This window comes from Podarcis tiliguerta (assembly GCF_965153285.1).
Source record: "Podarcis tiliguerta genome assembly, chromosome: 10".
In the NCBI taxonomy this organism is placed as follows: domain Eukaryota; kingdom Metazoa; phylum Chordata; class Lepidosauria; order Squamata; family Lacertidae; genus Podarcis; species Podarcis tiliguerta.
This window is the reverse complement of record NC_139543.1, coordinates 5,464,926-5,490,943: the sequence shown is the minus strand read 5'-3', so window position 1 is coordinate 5,490,943 and position 26,018 is coordinate 5,464,926. Positions and strand designations below refer to the sequence as shown.

The 26,018-nt window shown below is 41.8% G+C and overlaps 1 protein-coding gene across 22 annotated transcripts in view; it reads right to left on the bottom strand.

Annotated features, from left to right (window-relative positions):
* Window positions 1–26,018, bottom strand: part of MAGI2 (membrane associated guanylate kinase, WW and PDZ domain containing 2) — a 598,802-nt gene that overhangs the window by 242,909 nt on the left and 329,875 nt on the right. For all 22 annotated transcript variants that reach the window (XR_014502057.1, XR_014502058.1, XM_083399289.1 and 19 more), the window contains one exon: window positions 19,566–19,685. Coding sequence is in view for 20 of the 22 variants with exons in the window: in XM_083399289.1 (XP_083255415.1) it covers window positions 19,566–19,685 (120 nt within the window). In the remaining 2 variants the exon portion in view is untranslated. The remainder of the gene's footprint in view (window positions 1–19,565; window positions 19,686–26,018) is intronic.

The following is a 26,018-nucleotide window of genomic DNA, read 5'->3' as shown; positions in this document are numbered from 1 at the left end:
CTCTCATTATTATTTCATATGATTTGCTCTTGTAATTCCTGTTACACATTGCTTTGAAATTTATTTGCAAATAAATACATCCAATTGAAAATCCCAGCGACAGAATGTAAGCTATGCAGGTGGAAGCAGATGGCATGGTGGCCGTGCTGAGTTCTGCTGCTGCGTACTGGAATGGTGAAGGAGACAGGGGACACAGCTGTGAGGTCAGCATGCTACAACCACACCAGCAGAGCCAGTTAGATGCTCCTGCTGCCACGTTCACAACAGGGTGTGTATACTCTTGACTAGCTGTGGAATTACATGCAGAGGTGTCTTCCCACTTTACTGATATCTTTGCACTGGAGATACTGGAGACTGGACTTAAAACCTCATGTGTGCAAAGCACATGCTATATTTAGGGAGCTACAGGCCTCTCCCTACAACCTCTCTGTCAAGAAGATGAGGGTGGGGAACCTGTGGCCCTCCATCTGCTGCCGTTCTCCAACTTCCATAAGCCCCAGCCAGCCTGGCTTGCGCTCAGGGATGATGGGAGCTGAAGTGTAGCAACATCTGGAGGACCATAAGTTCCCCATGCCTGACGTAGGAACTGATCTGAACATGCAAGAGATCTATTGAGCAGGTCTGATGAGGTAACTGCTTGGTCTGCTTTCCACGCCTTTTCTGTTTTCTAGCTCCTTTTCACTCCTGACACTATATGTTATGCCCTAAGATCTCACATTCACCTAGTAAATTGCCTTCAAAGTCATGAAATGCTTGTGTCCAATTTGTTAACCCACAGTAAATCTGTGTGATTAAATGGGTGAGTCTTTGTGAGGTATTTCACTTTGTGCTACATGCTGTTTTCCTTCTCCAAGCTGCTGTATGCCCTCAGAAGATACTGAATTCCTTTGTGAATTTTCTGACAAATGATATTTACCACTTTCGCAAAGTCAAGTAATTCCTGCTCACTAGACAGCACTCTGAGGAAGTTATTTCTGGTTTAGCTAAAACCTCAGTGATGGCAAGAAATGTAGCATGGATACAAAACAAAACAAAACACCATTGCACAATATTTCATATCCACCTTGCATTTTATATTGCCTCTCCACTTGTCTGCTACTGCCGCCTTTGGTGTTACATTCCTATTCCCCAAGCTTATTATGTATGCCCCCTTCAAACTTCCCTAGTGTCTCCTTGCAATCCAAAATTTCCTGCAGTTGCCCCTTTGTCGGTGTCCATGCCTGTGTCTCACTAATCAAGAGATCAACAACAAATCTAGAGCTAGCATTGCTCCATTGTGAGTCAGGCAATGATGTGCTACTTTCTGGGAGAGTGGGATTCTGCTTTAAGAATGGGTATTTTGCATTTCTAGACCAAACAGCATGCTCCTTCCAGGGAGTTGTCTGTTTTGCAGTTTTCTTATGGCCAAAAGAACATTAGGCAGAGGTGTGCATATGAGGTTGGGGTCTCCTCACACAGCAAAACAAGACCACTTAAAAATCTGGAAGTTGTACAACCAAATCCACAATTTCATGCCTATATGATAAAAAGGAAATAAATAATATGCTCATAGCCACACTAAGAGAGGCATGCAGAGAGAATGCCAATTGCCCATCTTCTCGGAGCTCCTTGTCTTTCTGAAGCTACTGTTGTACCTGCTCAAGGCATAATTATATTTTCTTTCAAAAGGTCACTAAAAAAATTTATTTAGTGGGTATTCACAAAGTGGGAGGCTGTCATTTATAATTCAAATGAGCTGACGTGCAAAGCATTTAAATCAGCATATAAGTTATGGTATTGCTGAAACAGCAAGGCCTATGTCTAATCTTTCTGATTAAGGATATTTAAATACATTATCCAAACTGCTGGATCGTCCACCCAAAAAAATCCTTCTGAAGAGCTACTTTAAATTATTAAGTGGGATGGGTGGTGGAATAGATTTTTCAGTGTTCCACAAATCAGAAAATGTAAACCAATAAAAAAGGAATATAAAGCATTACCACCACTTGTAAACTATTTATTAGATGATAAACTCTGCAATTTACATTTGCTGGAAATTACACATTATAATTCTGTTTTTTAAAATACCTTTGATCAGCACATCTCTCAGAGTTGTACTTTCCGGGTTGTTTGCTTGAGATAAAACTAACAGTGAGGTGAACCCATTGCTGGCTCCGGTTTCTGGCCAGGCCTTAGGCAAGATTCTTTCAGGGTGGACTGTCTCCTCTTTGTTGCCATTGTCACCACCTGCTTGCTTCCCAAGGGGAGAGTTGGCAAGGGAGTAAGGAAGGAAGCAGAGGTCTGGGAGCTCTTAGCCATTGGGCCTCTGCAAAGGTGTGTTTCAGTGACAGCCCAGTCACGCCAACTGCTAATGCCTGTCCCAGATAAACCTCAAATAAAGCTGTACACCTCAAGACTGCAATACCTCAAGGACTGCCTGGACCCTGTGACCTTCATTTGAGGCCCTTCTCCATGTGCCTTCTCCACAGGCGGTCCAGAGGGTGACATCACAAGAACAAGCCTTTTCTGCATTGGCTCCCTGCTTGTGGAGTGCTCTCCCCAGGGAGGCTCGCCTGGCGCCTTCATTACATATCTTTAGGTGCCAGGCAAAAGCATTCCTCTTCTCCCAGGCTTTTGGTTAATTAAACTATCTATGGCCTTTTAAATTGTGGGGTTTTTATTGTTTTGTTTGTTACTATGTTGTATATTTTCATGTTTTTATATTGTAAACCTGTGATCCTCAGATGAAGGGTGATAGAAAAATTCCAGAAATAATAAAATAATAATAATTTCAGTTTGAAAGAGAGTGGCCATGTGTCCTATTTTACAGAGGACACTTCTCTATTTGAAAGAGTTTTCTCTTTGAAGAGCTGTCTAGTGCAAGTCCAATTTAAAGACATGAGAGAGAGACATGAGGCTTTTTTTCAGTTAGGAGGCTGATCTTACTCGGGAGAAGGGGGTTACTGAAACCATGCTTTGATTCAGGAATGTGGAAAGACCCAAAATACAGTCTCACGTTGCATTGTGCATACAATAATTCTTTGATCTTCATCAACAAAGTACACCTTATTCATCTATTTGCAAGTAACCTATAACCGTTCTACTCTAGAACGGGTAACTTTACTGGAAAATTGGAAGCCCTAGCTTACGAAGCAGATATTTCTATCCAATTGCCTACCATGTGTTAGTTATAGGATGACCAGGTGTAAAAGAGGACAAGGTTCCTTCTGCACTTTCAATAGTTAGGTAGAAGATGTATCTAGCTAAAATGTATCTTGTTACACAAATGTATCTTGTTACACAACAACAGTGAATTGCACAGGAGCTCTGCCTATATTTGCTTGTGCATATTGAGACATAAGGCTGCCTACTTTCACCAAGAAAACTGTATGGCAGAAAGGAAGACAGATAGTGATGGACTTGTGCTGGTTCAAGTTATGGAGCCTGTCATTAACTAACAGTAGGATAATGTGTCTGGAAAAGCAGCAATCTTTCTCCAAGATACATCCGATGGCATCAAGAAGCTTTCATCTCCATTCGTTTAATGAAGACAAATGCACACACCTCAACACTGCTCAGCATTCTAAGGTACCCGGAGTCTCAGGTCACTAGATAGTTTTGGAAACACTTTACACAAGCCTTTCTTTATTTACAATAAGCACTGAGATTTCATTAATTCCACTTTTCATCCCCTGACACCCTGCTGCGAAGTTGTCTTTCGGCAAGCCAGACTCAAAGTGACACAGATGTCCCATGCACTGAAATAAAAAGGAAGTGGTTTCCTAGGCAACAATAATGGCACAAAAGCGCTCTGAATTTACTCTCTTGCTCATGCAGGGCTCGAGTAATCCAAACAGTAGAGAAGAATAATAAGAAGCATCTGATCTGAATGTACGGCAATGGAGAGAGTCAGTGAGAAAGAGAAAAGGTATGTGTATTTCTGTGTCTGCATGTGTGTTTGTGTGTATTTGATTGATAAACCTGGCTCAAGTACTAATTTGCTTCTGAAGGGAGTCATTTGCAGTGGCTTTTAAAAAAAAATCAAAACAGGGTGCAAAGAATATCCTCATATTACATTCCAACCATACCAAGATTAGACAACAATAGGTAAGGAGGAGCAATGCAGTCCTTGAATGTTGCCTTGGAAAAGAGCCAGGCATGGGGGCTGTTGTAAAAGGCAGCTAAACTCTAATGGATGTATGCATAATGGAAGAGATTGGCCAATTTAACTTTTCAAAGAATCCTGATGACTTTGTGGTTTTGGAGCTCTCAGTGGTACTTGCCCTTCATGCCCTAGAGATTTAATAAGAGCATGCTATACTTCCTTTAAAAACAACAACAACAACAACAACAACAACAACAACAACAACAACAAAGTATCAGTATAAAACCCTTTTTTATTTGAAGGAATTTGGCAATTAAGTGCAACTATTGGGAGGGGTGGCGGCAAAATTTGGTCAGTAAATTGTTGGTCTTTGGTATACTGTTTTGACATTTATTTGAAGAAGTCATATATCGTAGAAAGGTTATGGTTTTTTATGGTATCTATTTATATATAACCATTGAAATTTGACAAGCAATATTTCAGGTAAGGTAGTGATGAGGAGGGGATGCGGGTGGCGCTGTGGGTAAAAGCCTCAGCGCCTAGGGCTTGCCGATCGAAAGGTCGGCGGTTCGAATCCCTGCGGCGGGGTGCGCTCCCGTTGCTCGGTCCCAGCGCCTGCCAACCTAACAGTTCGAAAGCACCTCCAGGTGCAAGTAGATAAATAGGTACCGCTCCAGCGGGAAGGTAAACAGCGTTTCCGTGTGCTGCGCTGGCTCGCCAGATGCGGCTTTGTCACGCTGGCCACGTGACCCGGAAGTGTCTCCGGACAGCTCTGGCCCCCGGCCTCTTGAGTGAGATGGGCGCACAACCCTAGAGTCTGTCAAGACTGGCCTGTACGGGCAGGGGTACCTTTACCTTTACCTTTAGTGATGAGGAGATCCAAGGGTCTTGACAGAAAGACACAACTGTTGACTATGTGTAGATGTGAGCTTAGCCACACATCTGCTATAGTTTTAAGAATAAATCACAGTGCCCTCCATCTGTTAGTTGTAGCTGTACAAAGCTCAAGGACCTTTAAGAATCAGGGAGAAGAGAGCTATATTGTCATACAAACTACACCTTCCCTCTTCTGCACCATCCATCCTACACTCTTTTCTATCTGGCCCTGCAGTTAGCTGCAAGACAAACAGGGAATTTAAAATTTCAATGTATGGAAGGAAACAAAAACCCTTAGGTTTTTCCAGAGATACTTGCCTGTAACCACTTCACGAAAAACAAATACTTCATAGGTGGCCTATATTTTGAACATGCTTATCGTTTTATACCAAAAGGTGGTATAAAAATACTTGAAACAAATCAACCTTCAATTCAAAAATAGACTTTGGGGTTTCAACCCTTCTCTTCCTCTTTCCCCGTTAAATACCTGTCTTTCTGACACAGAGATAAAGAAGTGCTTAGCAGACAGTGAACACTGATATCACTCTTCAGTTTAGTGGCTTACATTTCAAAGCCATGTAAGCATATAGTTCTGAGAAGAAGAATGCTTAATTACATGGAAGATGAAAATACTAGTTGGGCAGACATTACCGTGAATAATTTGTTTACCGTTTGGCTGAAAGTCAATACTATAGGAAAAGGGGAATGTCACAATCATTTATAAGTATTTATGAGCATTATGTTGTCGATTCATCTGCAGATTGCTGCCTTTATATGAGTACTTCCCGGTTTATAAGGGGCAGATAGGGCTCATCAACCTTGGAAAGTAGCCCATCTAGGAGTTAAAAGACTCTGGATGGCACCTTGTACGCCTCCTTCCAGCAACTCCTGCAGCCAAGCTGGAGCCAAACACATTGCTCTGCTTTCATTTGGACCACATCAGTGAGGCCAAGAAGGGGGTCTTATTGTCAGGGCAGCCCAAGCCCAAGACCTCCATATCCAGTGTTCCAGGCTTGCGCCCCGCCAAGGTAACTTTGGTCACTAATGCAGCAGCTTGATTTCACCCCTGGAAGCACACTCCATTGTCTCTAAACATAGATAAAGGTAAAGGGACCCCTGACCACTAGGTCCAGTCGTGGCCGACTCTGGGGTTGCGGCGCTCATCTCGCTTTATTGGCCAAGGGAGCCGGCCTTCAGCTTCCGGCTCATGTGGCCAGCATGACTAAGCTGCTTCTGGCGAACCAGAGCAGTGCATGGAAACACCGTTTACCTTCCCGCCGGAGCGGTACCTATTTATCTACTTGCACTTTGACATGCTTTCGAACTGCTAGGTTGGCAGAAGCAGGGACCGAACAACGGGAGCTCACCCCATTGTGGGGATTCGAACCGCCGACCTTCTGATCGGCAAGTCCTAGGCTCTGTGGTTTAACCCACAGTGCCACCTGTGTCCCTAGATGCCAACAAATCTCAGTGTAGAGGCCTCTGCAGAATTCCTTTAACATTCATTGCAATGCAGAAAATGGAAGCTGCTTATGTTCCATAGGCCAGGGAAGCAGTGAACCATTTTATAGCTTCAGCAAATCTGGATTTATTTAGCACTGGGTGCGGGGAGTGTTGCTGTTTATGAAAGCAGTTGCACCCTATGTTTCCTACCACACATCTGAACTGAATGCTTCTCAAGTTTGCTTCCTGGCTTAAAAGTAGAATTTTCAGATGGGATGAGTGGGGAGAACTCTATGAAAAACCCTTTCAACATATATCTTTCATGGCTGCTTGCTACTGTTCACAGCCATTTCCTCCAACCCCCTGCTGCATTGGCAGCTGTTGTTATTCTTTGTTTCATCACTCCTCAGCCCATCCGAGATCACATACTGCCTATGAGGGATAAGGAAGAAATTTGTTCACTTTGCATTTTAATGTAAACCAACCTAAAACCATGTTTTCTGAACACAGGATCTGAAATGCAACTTTGCCCCTGAAGGCGCACTCTTCCATTGTCTCCCAAGACAGACGGATGCCGCCCAATAAGGATTGGGTGAAGCCAACTGAAAGCGAGGGCAATGCTTCCTGTGCAGGTCACATGTGCGATCCAGGTAATCAATGGACATAATACAATTTCAGCTATTTCATAAACAGATGAGAAGAAATTGCTGAAACAAGAGTCCTTTTTGTTTCTGATTAGAAGTCCAATGATAACAGGATGGGGCCCTTTCAGCTGAGCCCTACACATAAACATGCTTCAAGAGGTAACACCAACAAGTAATGTACTTGGCTGGTCAAATCTGTTTTACGTCCAGCTGGCAGTGAGGAACAGAGATGGCTGAAGTGGGAGTGCTCACTCCTGATGCCAGCTCCTTGAAAATGGTGTCTACCCATTTCATTGCCGAGACTCATAGATCCCTTTACAAGTACCAACACTTCCAAACAGAAAAAAACAAAGAAATCAATTATATAAAAGACTGATGCAATCCAGGCTCAAGCACTTGAATAAAAAGGAACGGGGAGGTTAAGTTTATCAAAATGTTCAGGCATCAAATGCTTTAAAATAATAAACACTCTGAACAGTATTTATCTGTCTTTATTTTCCTAGTTTAATCTTTTAAGTGTTTGGCAAGGAGTGTCTCAGTATTTTCCCCTCCATGAGATATTTTTTATACAAATAAAAGAAAGTTCAGGACCCAGAATATTATTTTCCAAATGATTAGAATTATTACATTTTCATTTCCAGAAAGGATGTGAAAATGAGAAAAGAATGAGAAGATATATAGAGGTGAAGTGATTAATTTCCACATGTTCTGAAATGTAGACCAATGTTGCACTATACCAGATCATTAGGTTTGGAATCAAAAGCTGACCCTGGGATCCTGTGCTCCATTCCCCAATCCCTTCTCCCTCTGTCATCAATACCTCACCCTGTCTTGACAATGGTTAAGCCTTACATCTTCATTTTTAACTGTAATGAAGGCTAATCAGGTTTCCATTTAATGAGGTTCATTAAACAGGTTTCAGTGGCGACCAAACCATATCATTAACGCAGGTAATGGCCTAACTGGCAATATTTTTATCTTCTCTCACCCTCACAAGCCAACTTTGGTAGGTGTGCGGAGCCACCCACCGGTCAGACAGGTGACATCTTGAAGACATCAGGTGACTGATAGCTGGGTGGTTCTGCTCACCTGCCAAAGCTAAGCCAAGGGAATGAGGGTCTGCTTCACCAGCATGTTCCCTACAGGAATGTGATACCACCCAGTGAGAACAGCTGATGGACAGATGGACACTGTACAATTCCCGCTGCAGCAGGAAGGTAAACGGCGCTTTGGTACTCATAACGGTGTCCTCTTCTGCCAGACAACCCAGAAAGCTGTCTGTGGACAAACGCCGGCTCCCTCTGCCTGAAAAGAAAGATGAGCACCACACCCCATAGTCGCCTTTGACTGAACTTAACCGTCCAGGGGTACTTTACCTTTTTTTTACAGGTAGGTAGCTGTGTTGGTCTGCCGTAGTCAAAACAAAACAAAACAAAACATAAATAAATAAATAAATAAATAAATAAATAAATAAATAATAATAATAAAAAATTCCTTCCAGTAGCACCTTAGAGACCAACTAAGTTAGTTATTGGTATGAGCTTTCGTGTGCATGCACACTTCTTCAGATACACTGAAACAGAAGTCACCAGACCCTTCACCTTACAATTCTATTATTCTAAAGTTTGGGGAAAATGGCTATGCTGGCCAACTTGAACCCTGGCTGGAAGTTCCCCACCTCTTCCTTGATATTTCAGATCTTAAGGGAATAGATTGCTATCTAGGAGCTCGAGTGAAATTTACAATAATATTGAGGTCTTCAGTTTCTGATATTCAAGGGTGTCTTCACACTGAAATGAAGGCAGGTTAAGTAGCTGACCTATATTAGCATATCATGTAACCTAGACATGTAGGCTATGAAAAACTTATGTGAGTTGGTCACCCAATCATGTGAGTAGGGTATGTTTATGTCACGTGATAAAGGGTTCATATGGCACATAAACAGAGGAAATGTTCTGGCAGCAGCTGTCTCAGACCAGGGAACAATTCTGCCAACGGTTAGGAGAAGGAAATGCCAATGATATCTAGGCATCTTCCTGAACATCTGTATAGTGAGGAATTATCCTAGGATCACAGGCATCAAGCCATAAAGCAAGCCATTTTTATGCATTTATGTTTACATGCTCTGCCACAAAGACGAATGGTGCTTATTACAAGTGCCCCTGCCTAAATTTATAGTCATAGAAGAACTGTGATTCCTTCTGAGCCCATAGCTTGGCTTTTCAGAGTCTTACAGTTCCATCTGCAGGGAGATTGTCTCCTTGGGCTGTAGATCCAGAAACTTCATAGGCCTCAGCAGGAATCTGGCAAGGCTATAAATATGCTGATCACAGATTATTTCCTTTTTCTGCAGAAGCCATGCTTCCCCTGGTGTGAGGATGAAATGCAGCCAATGAATAAAACTCTCTCTCTCTCTTTTATCCATACTCTGAGTGCGCCCAATACTTTGCACAAGGAAAACCATCTAGTCTTGCTGTACATACTCTATAAAATCTTTAACCAGTCACTATTCTAAAGGCAAAAAGTATTGTCTCAGTCCAAAAAGCATGGATTAGGGTACATTCACAAAGCCTCACAGGCTGCAATATTGCATTCATCCATCTGCTTGGTCACTTGGGCTGTAGCTCAGTGATAAAGGCTGTCTCTTGTGCACAGAAGGTCTTATGTTCAGACCCTTGAATCTTCAGGTGGGAATAGGATATACTTCTATCGGAAACCCTGGACAGTAAATGCCATCTAGCATGGATATTACTGAGCCAGTATAAAGAGACTTCCTTTATCCCTATATTCACTTCCAGGTGAGCAGGTAGGTGATTACATTTGCAAAACAGAAACACAAAGTTAGAGTCAGCCTACCTAGAAATGAAGCAACAAATGGGAGGAAATTATTGTTTGATGCTCTGCACTTCAAGTACAGTGGTGCCCCGCAAGACGAATGCCTCGCAAGACGGAAAACCCGCAAGCCGAAAGGGTTTTCCGTTTTCAGAGGTGCTTCGCAAGACGAATTTCTCTATGGGCTTGCTTCGCAAGACGAAAATGTCTTGCGATTCTTGAGGTTTTTCCCCACTCCCCAACCCCTTTTTCTAAAGCGCTAAGCTGCTAATAGCCTTTTAGCAGCTAATCCGCTAATCCCTTAAGCCTTTAATAGCCGTTAATAGCCCTTAAACTGCTAATAGCGCTAATAGCGCTAATCCGCTAATGGGCTTGCTTCGCAAGACGAAAAAACCGCAAGACGAAGAGACTTGCGGAACGGATTCTTTTCATCTTGCGAGGCACCACTGTACTGTTGTTAAAGTCTAAATAAACAATGCCAACTGATAGGAAGTTGTAGAAAGCAACTAGTGGAAATTGGGTTGGGGACTGTTGTACAACTTAATAACGAAACTGGGGGGGGGGGACATCAGTGAGGATGTTTGTGAATAATAAAATAGTTTTTGTGAAATTCACTGTCTAGGACTAGGTAATGTAGTTTCTTTTGCTGATCTCCCTTATCTAATCAGAGTGCCACACTTCAAAAGCAACATCTCCAGCAGTTATAAGCTATCATGCCAGTAAACACAATATTTTAAAAGATTATTTACAAGCACTGTTCTGTTAAAGTAAATATTGCTAACAAAGATTCTGTATATGTAAGATAAAACTCTGAAGAAACGTTCTGAAATATGAATGATTCCCGTAGGATATTCTCCTTTAATCTTTTTCAGGCTGGGAGTCGTTTTCTGCCCCATATCACTGATAAAATTGCTACCGCCAGAATTGACAGAGCTCCTTGAGGAAGATGCGTGCAGACAGGGAGCCAGTGAGTTCTCAGAAACCTTCCAAAAAGGCCTCAGAAAGGCACCTTCTCAACAAACCGACCCCATTTTAAATTAAGACTAGGTTAAGACCTTTAGAAAAGTTACATGCTCACAGTTTTAGAGAATTGTGAAACTGACTATGGTCTGCTTCACACATTATCCTTGCAACAATGACTTCCATCACGAAGCCAAACTATATGGACCTCTGTGTATGGTTAGCCATGTGTGTAAAGGAGAAAAGATGTGTAGTTTGGGCCAATTCTAACAAATGCCAAATGAGCTCCACATTTCTGGCAAACAGCAAATGAATAATAACAGATTAAGTGCCAATACGCTTAACTGAAGAATACATCTGCACAATTTGTTGTGTGCGATGTAATATACACATTTCTACTTTTAAAAATGGCCTAATTAATACTCTACCTTAATACAATTAATTGAAACCAAAAACATACCCTCCCATCATTTCTCCGATGAAAATAGGTCTGTTACATTCCATAATGATAATTTTACTATTTATACCTGACACATCTTACTGGGTTGCCCCAGCCACTCTGGGTAGCTTCCACCACATACAAAAACAGAATAAAACATTAAACATTTTTTTTTAACCCTTCCCTATACAGGATTGCCTTCAGACTGCTTGGGGGTTGGATTACTCCATAACCTCCAACATTTATTAAATGAAAATAGGGATGTCCTAAGGAAAAGGGGGACATTCCAGGATCAAATCAGAAACCAGTATGGCTTCTCTAAATCAGGGATGTCCCTGGAAAATAGGGACACTTGGAGGGTCTGAAAAAAATGCTAAATATAGCACATTATATATGTATGGTAGTACTATAAGACATGAAGTGTTACAGTAAATTGTCCATCTAGGGCTTGTTCTTCTGGCTCTAATAAATATTTTTTTTTAAATAATTTGATCTAATCTGTAATACCTTCCTCCTGTACTTGACACCTTCTCTGGGCTGGCTCACAAAATAAAAAAATTAGCAGCAAATTCAATGACCATTACAGCTAGCAGTTTTGTGAAGCTGTGATCTGATTGTTGCGCTATCATATAGCTGGATCAATTTTCAGCTCACAGTAAGATATATATCTTCAAACCTAAATGAAAGGATGAGGACATATAGTTGCTGACAATCGTCCTCTGACTGAATAAAACTGTCACTCGGTGAAACACATTCGACATAATTCCTTAATGGTTTTTTGTTCAAAAGAACCTCAAAGCAACGTACAGAAAATAGAAATCAAACAGAATCTAACACAGTTTCGAAACATTATACATAGCAAAGGTCCAGTACCATATGCAGAAATTTCAAAGTAAATGCACAGAACAGAGATTGAACACCATAAGGGCAACTCCCCATTTATGTTCTGAGGCCCCACTAGTTTAAGTGAAATCACATATATTGGGAACAGCATTGAAAAAGCCTGCAAACTCCCTGGAAACCCTTGAAAACCCCTGTAAAAAACTGAAAATGTTAAGAACTCCTCTATTTCCATCTTTCCATGGGTGCTGGCAAACTAAGGCATTCAAGCACCAACTACAGGAACGTAATATAAGATGTGTCATAACGCTGGCTTCAAAATTTTCAGCAGAATTATGTTTGACATTGAAGAAGAAGAGTTTGGATTTGATATCCTGCTTTATCACTACCCTAGGGAGTCTCAAAGCGGCTAACATTATTCTTTCCCTTCCTCCCCCACAACAAACACTCTGTGGGGTGAGTGGGGCTGAGAGACTTCAGAGAAGTGTGACTGGCCCAAGGTCACCCAGCAGCTGCATGTGGAGGAGCGGGGAAGCGAACCCGGTTCCCCAGATTACGAGTCTACCACTCTTAACCTCTACACCACACTGACATTGGTATAAAACTGAGCCGGGGTAAAAAAATATTGTATGTAACCAGGGAGAACTGTGTCTCACTGACCTCTCTGAGCCCAATTATCAAGTCTTTCAAAAGCGGAGAGCTTCCAAGGCAGTTGTAAATTGTAACTGTGAAAAGAGAAGTGTAAAACCTAAACATCCAATCAAAAAAATATTTACTGGAGTGTGTGTGTGTTTGTGTTTCCCCCCGTTTTATCTCTTTTTCTTCACTTAGAAATTGCCCAAACCCATCTCACTGCTGATACAATAGTTATTTATCTTACAAAGATATCTAATGTAAGAAAATAACATTTTTAAGAGTTAAGCTCTGACTAACACTCATTGAAGTGTATTAGATGAGTTTATTTATTTACTTTACTTAAAAAAACCCACTTTTAAATAATACCACCTTTTCATAGCAATCCCAATGTGGTTCATAACTTAAAAGAAAATCCAATTAAAAACCTGTAGGACGCCTTACAATAAATACAAATTAAAATACACAATCATAAATTCAATAACCAGAACAGCTCCCAAGACTAAATATTAGTAAGCCTCAAAGACCTGGACTAATGTATTATCCAGCCCAGACTTTTCGAGTACAACAATGTGTAAAAATTTCATGGCCTAGACAAATCTCGTTTCATATTTATCATTTGGGTGTGCATAAAGCACTGCTCTTCCTAGTCACTTGGAGAAGCCACTGAAATATAGTTTTAGTAGTCGATAGTAGTCTACAGAAGATAGGTGTGTTGGGTGGTTCAAAACTGACCTACAGCAATTCAGTGCCATAAATATACCTTGAAATTCCTACAGAAATTTCACCTGAAGAGAACCCTCTCAAGTTGCCTTGTATTTTGCATTCGACTGCCTAGAGCTGTGACCTCCTCCCTCCCAAGAAAGTTCACATGCTATCCCTCATAATTCCTACAGCATATTTCGTCTGAGCAGATGCCTTCCACATTACAACTGGATTTTGGATTAAATTACACTTTTAGCAGATCTCTCTCTGTGTGTGTTATGTGCCATTCTTTAGAGGGTCGACAACTGCAGCCCCATTGGCAAGATCTGATCCCCTGAGTGAGATCAGCTGGTCTGCAGCTGCCAGCCAAGGTGTGAAAGAGATCTGAAGAAGAATTTGTCAAAGGAATAAAACTTGCCAGCATATGCTTCTTCGGGTATGTAAAGCACTCACCCTTCATCCTTCACTCACTTTTTAAAGTGTATTTCTGAGGGGGAAACTAGTTGCTGATGAAGCCACACTGGGCTCCCCTGTGATCTGTGAAATCTAACGAAATCATTCATTTGGCAGACTCAATGGGCTCAAAAAGATCCACTAGTGCTCATAACCCAGGAGGGTGCTGTTTTGTTTTCTATACTGCAGCTCCCACCCTGAACCCTGCCAATTCAAAATTCAGATCAGTGTTTAGATGTTGTTGTTGTTGCTGCTGCTGCTGCTGTTATTTAAGGAGAAGAAGGGGATAAACAATATTTTTTTTAAAAAAAGAAAATTCCATTTGTGTATAGAACTGGCATGCATACCTCTCTGGATGGTGAATTCTAGGAATAGTGAGACACACTCCCTAGGGCACAGTTGCGTAAGAATAATAATATGTGAAATCAGCTTCTACGTTCTATTTTTGTTCTGCACATCCACTGCCTAACGAAGAATGTGCCATTGAAAGCTTATATGCAATACGTTAGATGACTAGTTGATCCAATAAAAGGTGTCCTTACACTTGGCTCTGCATCTCTGATCATCAGTTTTACAAACTAATGCAATAATACCCTGATCCAATTAAAAACAAGTAACTAAAGTCAGACCTTTTTTCCTCTTCCAGCCAAACACCACAGAAAATAGCTGTATCCATAAATGGAATACATACTGCACATTGTTTTATCTCAATTTATAATCCAATTACACCATTTATAATTAAACCCAGGATCAATGTCAGGGGATTTCTTCTTGAAGCACATACTGATGTGTTATAGTGAAAAGGGATACAATTGCTTTTCAATAACTTCCCCTGCTTAAGTGCCACAAAAATGAACTGGAGCTGCGCAAAAATAGCCATGGTACTCTTGTGAAGCTTTCATATATTCCAGGGGACCTCCGGCAGAAAGAACTTCAGTCCAGCAGCCCCAGCACATGTTTGAGTAGCAATTCACTCTTAGGAGTGATGACATTACATTTCTCTTTTAGGCAATATGTCAATACTGCTCTAATTGAATCAAGATTTTCCCATGCCACAAAGCTTGTTAGAGAAAAATATCTTGTTAAGATGCTGAGATACAGAATGCCAATTATTAAGGCAATCAATATTTATACAGTAGGTAAAATTCACCTCAGGCAGGTTTGAGAACCATCCGTCAAATCATCTCTAAACTGCAGAAGTTTAGAAATGCATGCAAGATACTGGTGAAAGTCACCTTCACAGTTTGATAATACAAACAAGATTGACAAAGTTATCTCTTGAGAGAGGGGGAAAACAGAGGAAAGGATAATTAAAAGTTAATTTCATTTTTCAGTACAGCACATGACTGCATACTGAACAAATAACTGATTACATAGTGTTGCTGCTATGACTGCTGTAAGTGCTGAAGATACAGAAAATTATAATGGGAAGGATCCAACTCCTGTTAACTACTTCAAGTTCTCAATTTTTCTTGAATAAGGTTAAGTACAGGTTTAAGACGGAACCCTGAGGAGCCATGGATGTGGGTTTCAGGTCAAAGTTGTTGAGTTTTTTCAGGGAGGAGGTAAAATTGTGAGCTTTTTTTTAGGAGAGCCACAGTTGTTTAGCTTAGAATCATAGAATCATAGAGTTGGAAGAGACCACAAGGGCCATCGAGTCCAACCCCCTGCCAAGCAGGAAAACCCCCTGCCCTTCTTTGGGGGCAACCAGTGATCTACCAGTGATCTACCGCAGACGTCCAGTGATCTACCTGTAGATCACAATCTACCTGTTGGGCATGCCTGCTCTATAACATACTTGGCAAGAAACAGGTTAATGTTAACATTCCCCTATGGCTGGACAACATATATAGGTCCCAGTCAATATCATCTCAAGTTATTTAACAGGATACTGACATGGATGCTATAGTGGGATGCCACTCATTTCTCCCAGCTTCTGTGAAGACCAATATTGCTGAATTTGGAAACAGAGCTTTGTTTCGTAAGTAAGAAATGCAGTCTGTACCACACACACTTAAACATTAGCTGGGTTTGAAGACTGCCTCAACAGAAAGGAGAGGAAACAGTGGGATCAACTGGCAGATGAATCAGATCAGATGACATCTTTTTGACAGATTTCTATAGGCAAAAAAAAGTCCCCCCACCCCCCGATCTGTGGCTGTCACAAAAGTGAAAGGAGGAAGATGGAGGTAAATGGAGAAGGAACTTTTCAATGACTTCAGTAAGCTGAGTCAGGTGTCTACTTGCCAGTGGCAATAATGAAAGTCTCCTGACACTGACCATTTTCCACAAGGGGTTTGACATGACTTGATGTCAAATCCAAATTCTCTCCCCCCCCCCCCCGAAAACAGCAGCTTTATTTATTTATTTGTTATGTCAACAGTTTGTTCTTCCTCCGACAGCTCAAGTTAAAGCTACACTCTACACTGAAAAGGAGTGTAATATTAATCTGATAGCTAAGCATCCTCAAGGAAGGAAGAAGGGGGCAGGGCAAGGAAATTTTGCTCCCCTTAAACTCCATGGCTAGGAGGTAAAAATGACCTTTGCTGGGAAACATGCCTAGAATCTTTGCTGGGGAAAGCCTCTCATTTCATTTGCAAATTATCCCCTCCCAAGGATCATGCTTTGGAGCACAGAAGCATTTGTCTAAGTAAGATTATACAACACACTGCAACATGTTTTTTTTGGCATTTAGGCCATATACGGTTCCAAGGTGGTTTTGCAATCAAGTGCTATTCAGGTCCAAACTTTCTTAGCTTGAAATGTGCCTTCAAGAACATTCATTGGAAGATACCACACCCTACAATTAAATGGCAGGTCAGCAGGAGAGAAATAATGTTAGTAATATGTTCCTTTAAGCCTCTGGATGTATTTGTCAATAAATATACTTGATATATTTGACAGTTAAATACTGCAACCAGTTCTGGTATAAAAGTGATGGCACTTTAGTCTCTCACTGTGCAGCCGTCACTAGGAATATTACAAAAAAAATGAAGGGAAGGTTCTTACATAAGAGAGCCCTGTATCTGAATGTTTATGAGGAAGACTGAATCATAGAATCATAGAATAGAATCATAGAATCATAGAGTTGGAAGAGACCACAAGGGCCATCGAGTCCAACCCCCTGCCAAGCAGGAAACACCATCAGAGCACTCCTGACATATGGTTGTCAAGCCTCTGCTTAAAGACCTCCAAAGAAGGAGACTCCACCATGTCTGTTTGTTGTCTGTTTGCTGTCTGTTTGCTGGCATGGTTTGAATCCACATTGCACATGCCCACAGATAAAGTGTGGCTTGCTATCAGCGCCAATGTCAAAGACATGTCAAAGACTGGGGTAAGCAAGGTTCTTTTATGTAGGGTTGCCATTTTTCAAAAAGTAAAAACTAGGACACCCCAAAAGTTGTTGGGGAAACCCCAAAATTTAGGATTACCACCAAAATAACGTGGATTTTCAATTGACTTGCCTAAGATCCAGGACAAAGCGCCACCTTTCGAAAATCCTCCCTGGATGTCAATTCTGCCTTTGAAATCCTGGAAAATCTGGATGTATGACAGCCCCATAAGTGGGTAAACACAGCCCCACTTGCTGTGACCACCTGTACCTCACCCTTCTCCAATGAGAAGAAACTAATTTTGGTGTAAGGGAAAGGCAGAGGTAGCAGCTGCAGATGCTCCCAGCAGAACAGTGGTGGCAAACCTCCAGTCCACGGGCCCAATTTGGCTGACAGGGGTCTGAATTTGGTCTGTGAGGTCATTTTCCCCAAACTACACCCATCTGCCCCACACCTGATGTCATATGCGGGACGGGTAAAGATGTATCTGAAAATGAACCACTGGGAGCTTAAAGTGTGCTCCTGATTGGTCCTTGGTCTTGCTGAAAGCATCCAAGAGCAGATTGGAGCTGAAAACTGCAAGCCCCTTTTGAAACTATCCATTTGCAGATGCAGTTTGGACTCTATGCCTTCAAAGGGGCATTTTTTTCCGGCTGCAGACCAGCCCTGTAGACAGCTTTGCCAGTCTGCCAAGGAAAAATGTCTGTTTGCTGGCATGGTTTGAATCCACATTGCACTTGCCCACAGATAAAGTGTGGCTTGCTATCAGCGCCAATCACTTCTGATATGATGGCAGGTGGCTGGGCCTACCCTGTGTCGAAAATGGCTCACGAATTGTGGGCCACTTCCAGATCCAGTCATCAAGCTAAAAACAGTTCTCCACCTCTGCAGTAGAATGTCTTCTATATGATTAGTTCCAGTCCCAGCTGCTGGTGGGGAAAAATAAGTTCCTAGACAGCAAAAACAACATGATTTTAAATTATAAATCTGAGCCCTACACTGTTCCTTCACAGACAGATGAAACCACCCAATATATTAGACTTCTTCAGAATGTACGTATTTTTAATGCACAGCTTGCAAACCTATAATATCTAGGGATAAGCAGTCAAAAAAGACCAAAGACATGATATAATGTGGTAGCGCATTTATGTACTATAAGAAACATGCTGTTTACAAGTTTCTGTGGTATTGTGGGTTTTTTTGCACATTTCCATTCCATTCCTCTTCCAGTATTATGCAACATACTTCCATTTCACACATATTTTTTTAAAAATCTTGAACAAGTTTGACATGAGGTGAATCAACAGTAACCCTAGAGGTATCATTAAGCTGCCAGCTTGTCACTTCTCTAGCAGATATTTTTAAATCCCATTGCGGAAATTCCATATCTACTTGCCATGTAGTTAAGGTGCTAGGATTTTTATTTCTTTAAAAAAAAAAAAAAGTTTTACAAGAATCTGCATGACATCATTTTTAAAATTGCTGATTCAGCTTTCAGTTTACACAATTATCTGCAAGATCGTCTATAATGTATGGGTACCATGCAGCAGTGTGTGTGTGTGTGTGTGTGTAGAACTACCCACCTCAATCTAGCGTTTTCATTCACCCTCTCTGCACTGCAATGAGCAGTGCTTGGCTTGAAGCATTTGCAAGTTAGGCTCAGGTTTTGGGTGTAATGATAATCACAAACAATTATGAAGAATGATGATGTTCAAGAATCTCAAAGGAAGGGCAGACAACCAAATGGACACTGGCCTGACTCTGGTTGCTGTGTTCAGAAGACAGGAATGAACACATGCGCCACCCGCCTGTAGTGCAGATGGCCCCAGCCTCCATCCTGAACATCACCCAAATGTTCAGATACAAATATAAAGGTATACTTCTTAACTTCCTTGATTCTCTGACCTTGTGGAATCCTTTTGACTCAGCTTTAACACTTTATTAATATTTGTCTTATACAATTTGTGAATGATTGTCCAAGGACATTGTCTTTTTTGTATGTATTCTATTATACCTTATTTCGTTAATTAAATAAAAAAACTTGTTTAATGCCTTAACTTTGCTGAGTGCTGAGTGGTTTAGCTTTCACTTTTTATTCTCCCTTCTCCTTAACTGACATGAATTCCAATTAAATTGAGCCCATTTGCATTTAGATATTTCATAGGGAAAAAAATACTTTCGCAACTACCATCTGGCTGCTCATAAATTTAAGATAATGGGTGCTATGATACAATCTAATGGGATGTCCTAATGTAATTCCAGAAAATGGAGGAAAACATAATGAAAACATAAAGCAGATTTTGCAATTAAAGAACGCAGCTTACCTTCATATGTCCCGCTTTCTAAAAGAGCACCACTTTTCTCTAGTTCCATAAAATCTTCAACAGTGATGAAAATGTAATCCACACCGGGGACTTCACCCTCCTTATGAGGCCTTGTAGTGCCTAATTTGAAGGAAAGAAAACACAAACTGCTATTATGCACATTAATAGGCATCTGACGTCTGAAAGATTTATCTTAGGTTTGGTTTATTGTATGGTTTTGTAAAATACAATGTTGTTGCTAACCACAATATTTATTTGCTGCAGATTGCAGAGCTTCACAGATAGGTGTGCATATTACTGACAGTGGACATGGTCCCCGGCCGGAGGAGAGGTACGTCAAAACTCCTGCCCTCCACTGGTTCTACTCTCATGAACTCAAATAAGATGAAGTTGGAGCTTTTGTACTGCTCTATTGGTCAGAGTTAATGACATCCCTCCCTGTTACATCACTTTGCTTCACCCTATACTTTCGGAGACTTGCTTGACAGTGAGTACAGTACCAACACCTCTTTTGTTGTTGTTAGACAGTGTGGCAATTACTGCAGCAACTTCATGGTGAGTAACGGCACATATTTTTCTAGGAAAAAAAGCACTGAATCATTCCATTTGGCAGCTTCACCAGCTTCGATTCAGGCTGCACCTTGGATCTGCTGCACCAGCCCTATGAGTTAAATGGTGTGGGTACACGAGGCATCTCCTCCATCCTGTCTTTCCTCCTCCTGTTCTTCTCCCATTTTCTCTGTTCTTAGCTAAAGTTAGTCTCACTGGGGGCCTAATTCCCCCTAGTTCCATTTCAAATGGGAAAGAACCAAGAATCATCCCTGAATGTGACTCCCACAATGGTTTATGGGATACCATGGTATCACATGCATGCTCCAAAAGCATTTTCGAGGAAGACAGCATGAGGACATGATGTACAGTGGTGCCTCGCAAGACGAAATTAATTCGTTCTGCAAGTTTTTTCGTCTTGTGAATTTTTCGTCTTGCGAAGCACGGTTTCCCATAGGAAATGCATTGACGGTTTTAAGAAAAAGGCGCAAGACGTTTTCGTCTTGCGAAGCAAGCCCATAGAGAAATTCGTCTTGCGAAGCAACTCAAAAAACAAAAAACTCTTTCGTCTTGCGAGTTTTTCGTCTTGCGAGGCATTTGTCTTGCGAGGTACCACTGTATAACAAAATGCTTTCCATATCCTCAATTGACTTGCAGCTGTGATGGGTTCATAAATTTAAAACCTAAGCTTTGTCATGTTCTGCCAGTCCCAGCTCAACCCCCCCATTCAGTTTAATGGAACCTTTGTCACCAGAATCTCCCTTTCCTCGGATCACACTATTAATCTACTTATATGGCTTTGGGGGTGGGACTATTTCCTCCCTTAACTGAGCAGTGAAACCATTTGCTGTCATTATATCAACACGTACTTTTGGACTACTTGGGATTGTCTATTAGCTGTGCCATGATAAGGCCAATTCCTCAACTTCGCTGGCTGAAAAATCTGAGGGTACCACGAGTGTGCCAATTCTGACAAATAATGCAACAGTCTGTCTTTATTATTCTGCACTAAGTGACACCGTACTATTTATAATGCTGCCACATTTGATGCCGAAAAGCAATTGCTATTCAAAACCAAGTCTCTCTCGCTCACTCACTCTCTGTCTCTCAACATGTAATTTGCATCTTTTGTGAAAGCACTTCATAACCCTGATGTTGCTGTAGCTACTCAGAGCAATTAAAGGGAAGTGTGGTCCCAGGTAAGCTACAACACAATAAAAACACAAGTGAATGACAAAGGGCCATTATTACCCACGTGTTTTAAAAAAGAGTTACTGGTATACGGTCCCAATTTCTCCAACTGGTTAGTTTCAGGGATAACACAATAAGGTTTTATTTGCCGTTGGAGGAGCACACCCTCGAGACATACCCATCGGTGCTATATTTATTTTATTTACAAATATGCAAGGAGAGCCTAGCAGGTGCAAGCGCACCTCTATAAACATGCAGCACAGTCTGTCTACCCTGCTGATCAGGGTCGCCATGTTGGGGGGCAGGGGACTGAGGGACCCCCAAAATTTTCAAGGAGGGAGCCTAGCCCCCTCAAAATTCCGTGGCAATTGTGCACGCACGCCACACAATGTGCTTCCCTCTCTCGTGCATGCCCCGTGACATGCTCCTGCCTTAAGCACAAGCCGCGCAGTGTGCACATGATGTGCCAGCACATCACGCAGTGTTCATGAGTGACATCAGCATGCCCCGCAGCATGTGTGCGTGACATCGGCACAGCACGCACAGAGCATGCTGCCTTGGCCCCCTTAAATGCAGGGGCAAGCAGCACACTTGCTGCTGAGAGACCAACTGCATTTCAGCCTGAGTGCTACATTAACTGGGTGGTAACTCCAGCAGCAGGTGGGGTCAAAAACCTCACACAATGCCCTTAGTAGACAAACGCAATTGAGCACAAAGTGCTCACACTCTTGGCAAAACTTTTGCACATAACAAAGAGAAGTGCCCATTTCAAAGCATATGTGCATTTAATTGGGAAGCACAAAATAGGTAGGTCGTCATTCAATTTCTCTCCCATCCCTACATCTGGGACCTTAAGTAGCTTTTGACAATCTTTGCATGTATTTGGATTCATTTGTTTCAAGGGAACATTTCTGGAAATGGAAGCTGCAGGTGTGAGAGGTCTGATCTACACTGGACCCACAATGGGGGGGGGGGGCAAAGTGCTAAAGCCTCCCTACCTCCCAATCTACATGGTCATAGTCAGGGTTTTTGTTGGGAGGGGGCAGGCTTTTGTTAGGGAGGCAGAACCGCAGATTTGTATTGGGTTTTATTGATTTATGCCCATGCCAATCTAGAATGGAACTTTGCGATCAGCTGTTTCCTCCTTCTAGCCAGTGCAGCACTTGAAGAAGAGGGGGAAAGACCTGGTAAAATAAAAAAGACCCCACAGGCCATAAGTTCCCCATCAGGAACTGGTGCTCGAGTTGTCACCCCTCCTTCCTTTTTCCCTTTTCTATTGTTTTTGTTAGATTGTAAACCTAAGGGCAGGGACTGTCTTGTACGCTATTGATCTCATATAAGCCACAAAGTAAAAATGATTTAAATAATCAAACCAAGCGAAACTGTTTAAACTAACTTTGATGTACTTAAATTGGCATAACCCTGTACATTTCAAAGTATATATTTTCTGATCTTCTACAAGAAGCAATACTTCCCCGCCTACTTTGCTAAGTAAAGAATTCTAGGCCGACATGGCATACAAGAGCTATATTGGTATGTTGAACATGTTACCATTGCTCTAAGCCCCCCCCCCAAGTGTCACAACATAACATCCAACGACTGTTTAGGCTCAAATCATTTGGGGCCAAGATATCTGGAACTGATGACCTTATTCCTCACGACCCCACCCCACCCCAACAGTTGCTAGGAGGTCAGGTGGAGTACTGCAGTTTTCCAAGCCTGAGGGGTTACTTTGTCTTCAGATACTTCCTTCCCCCCCTGACACTTGGAATTTGCTTGTTTGGGATGTACTCCCAACTAGTTTGAATTATATGCTCAATTTGCTGACACCATGACAATCTCCGGGCTCTCTGTGTGGCAGATGGGAAGCTGAAAGCCATCCACATGGGAGAGCTGTATAATTTATATGCCTTTTGTTTCTTAGTTGTTTCTAAGGCATTTAGAATGTGGGAGTGGAGGATGCAATCCTTCAGAAAGGAAATATGCCAATTCCCAGCCAGCAGACGATAAACTAGAAGGGTGGAGGAAAAGAGGGTTTACAACCAACCTCCAGACGTTCTTCTTGTTTATGCAAGAAGAAGAAACTGTGCCTAGGGCTTCTGAAAGCAGGTAGAGGGTGCAACCACAAAGAGTCTGACAGGCAGCCAACAACAAATTTAGATGTTAAGTCTCTTGGTGGCCTTAAGGCAAGCCCCCCCTTTCTCTACCTATCAGCGCCACATCGGCAATAGGGCTGTTCTGAGGATTAATGATATGATAGATGTTGAGTACCGGTACTTACAATGCTTGAGGCAAACTGCATAAATGGCTATTGTTGCAATTAGTATGATTTTTCCAACAAAATAGATATAGTTAACTGATAAGCACAAGGTACTTGAAAATTTAATACAGTGGTACCTCGGATTAGGTACTTAATTTGTACCGGAGGTCTGTTCTTAACCTGAAACTATTCTTAACCTGAAGCACCACTTTAGCTAATGGGGTCCTCCTGCTGCCGCCACACCGCCGGAGCACAATTTCTGTTCTCATCCTGAAGCAAAGTTCTTAACCCGAGGTACTATTTTTGGGTTAGTGGACTCTGTAACCTGAAGCGTATGTAACCTGAGGTACCACTGTAATTAGAAATTGGTGCAGCAGTTGCATTAAAAATCACACTTAAACATAAGTGAATGCTGAAAAGAAGGGGATCAAGACTGGTGCACATTGCTAGATAGACCATCCTGGACTCACTCCAAAGAAGACCACTGGATCACTGGGATTTTGTCCTATAGTATTAATATTTCAGCTTGAATAAGAAACACAGCCAAACGTGGACAGGGCTGGGTGTCAAACTACCTTGGCAAACCAGCAGTTTCTTCCTCTGATTAGCTCCCTTGGTGAGTAGCCACAGCTGTGAACAGAAGAGTGTGAATCCAAACTTATGATTTATCTCTGTAGATCATGGCATAAGTAAGAAGACTGGCAAGACTTAATATGACATGAGAGTCTTCATCTTGAACATTGCTTGATACCAACCTCATCTCAATCAACTTCAGTGGACTGGTCATGTTGTGTGGATGCCTGATTATTGTCTTCCAAAGCAACTACTCTATTCCAAACTTAAAAATGAAAAGCATAATGCTGGTGGTAAACAAAAGACGTTCAAAGACTATCTCAAGGCAAATCTTTAAAAATGTAATATAAACACCAACAATTGGGAAACACTGGCCTGCGAGAGCTCCAACTGGAGAACAGCCTTTACCAAAAGTGTCATGGGTTTTGAAGACACTCAAACTCAGGACGAAAAGGAGAAACACACTAAGAGGAAGGCACGCTTGGCAAACCCTCTCCGTGATCAACTCCCACCCAGAAACCTATGTCCCCACTGTGGAAGAACATGTGGATACAGAATTGGCCTCCACAGCCACTTGCGGACTCACTTTTAAAACTGTGTTTATCGAAGACAATCTTCCTCAGCTAGGAGTGATCGCCAAAGAAAAAGACAGGGTACTCAACTCCTCAATGGGAGCCATCCACAAAGGTACTTTGCAGGCAGAGAGCAAACAAAGAGACGGCCAGGTTCAGTTAAAGGCTCACTATCACCATTTTTCACTTTTTTGTTAAGCAAAACACACAGAGTGAGAAGCAAGCAGGATGACCAGTTTTCGGTCATTTTCTCACTAGAATGGGCAATGGTGTGAAAGGGGCAGGACTTGTTCATTTCAAAGCCTCTCTCTCCCTATTAGGAAGAATATTATTGCAAAAACCCAGATAGGCAATTGGCTCTGCTAGTAGGCAGTCAGCTCTTCCAGCTCCAACAGGACATCAGCACCCTTCTGCTTTGCTTTAAGGACAAGTATACTGCTTTGGAAACAGTTAAGACACTGTCATTGTTTAGATCAAGGTGAGTATGTATTGCAGAATTTTTCTGTCTGAAGCCTCATTGATATACCCTGTAACTTAGATATTGTATAATAAACCAAGCTTCTTTATTCCTCCAAGTGAGAGGTTCTTGTAAAATTCATACTCATAGACAAGCGCACATTGCACCTCTCAGCAGTGTGTCTATAGACATACACAAGTGACGGCTGTGTACTTGTGAGTCCAGGTACATACTTGTAACCTAGTAGGGAATCAGAGAATCACAAGTCAAAGCTTCAATACATGTGACATACTGCTTGTGCCCTCTCTAGTGTCATGTTATCCACCATGTTAAAATAATTGATTTGACTGTGACCTTCCAATGTCTGAAAAGTGGCTTTCATCCACGGACCATGGAAAAAAGCACAGAGCCTAGTTTTACTGAAATACAACCATCTGTATTGGTTTTGAAAATATGAGTAGCGTTGCTGGACAAATGAGTTCAGCAAACTGCCCTGCATTCGGTACAACAGATACAATTTACTTTGTGGTCTTTGCCCAGGAAATTGTGTCTTACTATCTTTGTCAGTACTTAGAGCAGTTTGATAATGTCTGCTGGAAGTGAAGACTTTGGTTCTTGCACACTCATTTACTTATGCAAATGTATTCGCTACCTCTGAACATTTGCTATGTCTCTCATGTGAATATTGTTAGTGATTATTAGAAAATGAGATGCATTTTTTTTGGGGGGGGGGTGCCTTTCTTAGCAGACATGGCTCTATGCGGCAGAGAGATGTCAAAGGATAGAACACAGGAAAAATATGGTAGAGCTTCTCAAGGAGTTTATGCATAAGCTGTTCCTTGCATAATACA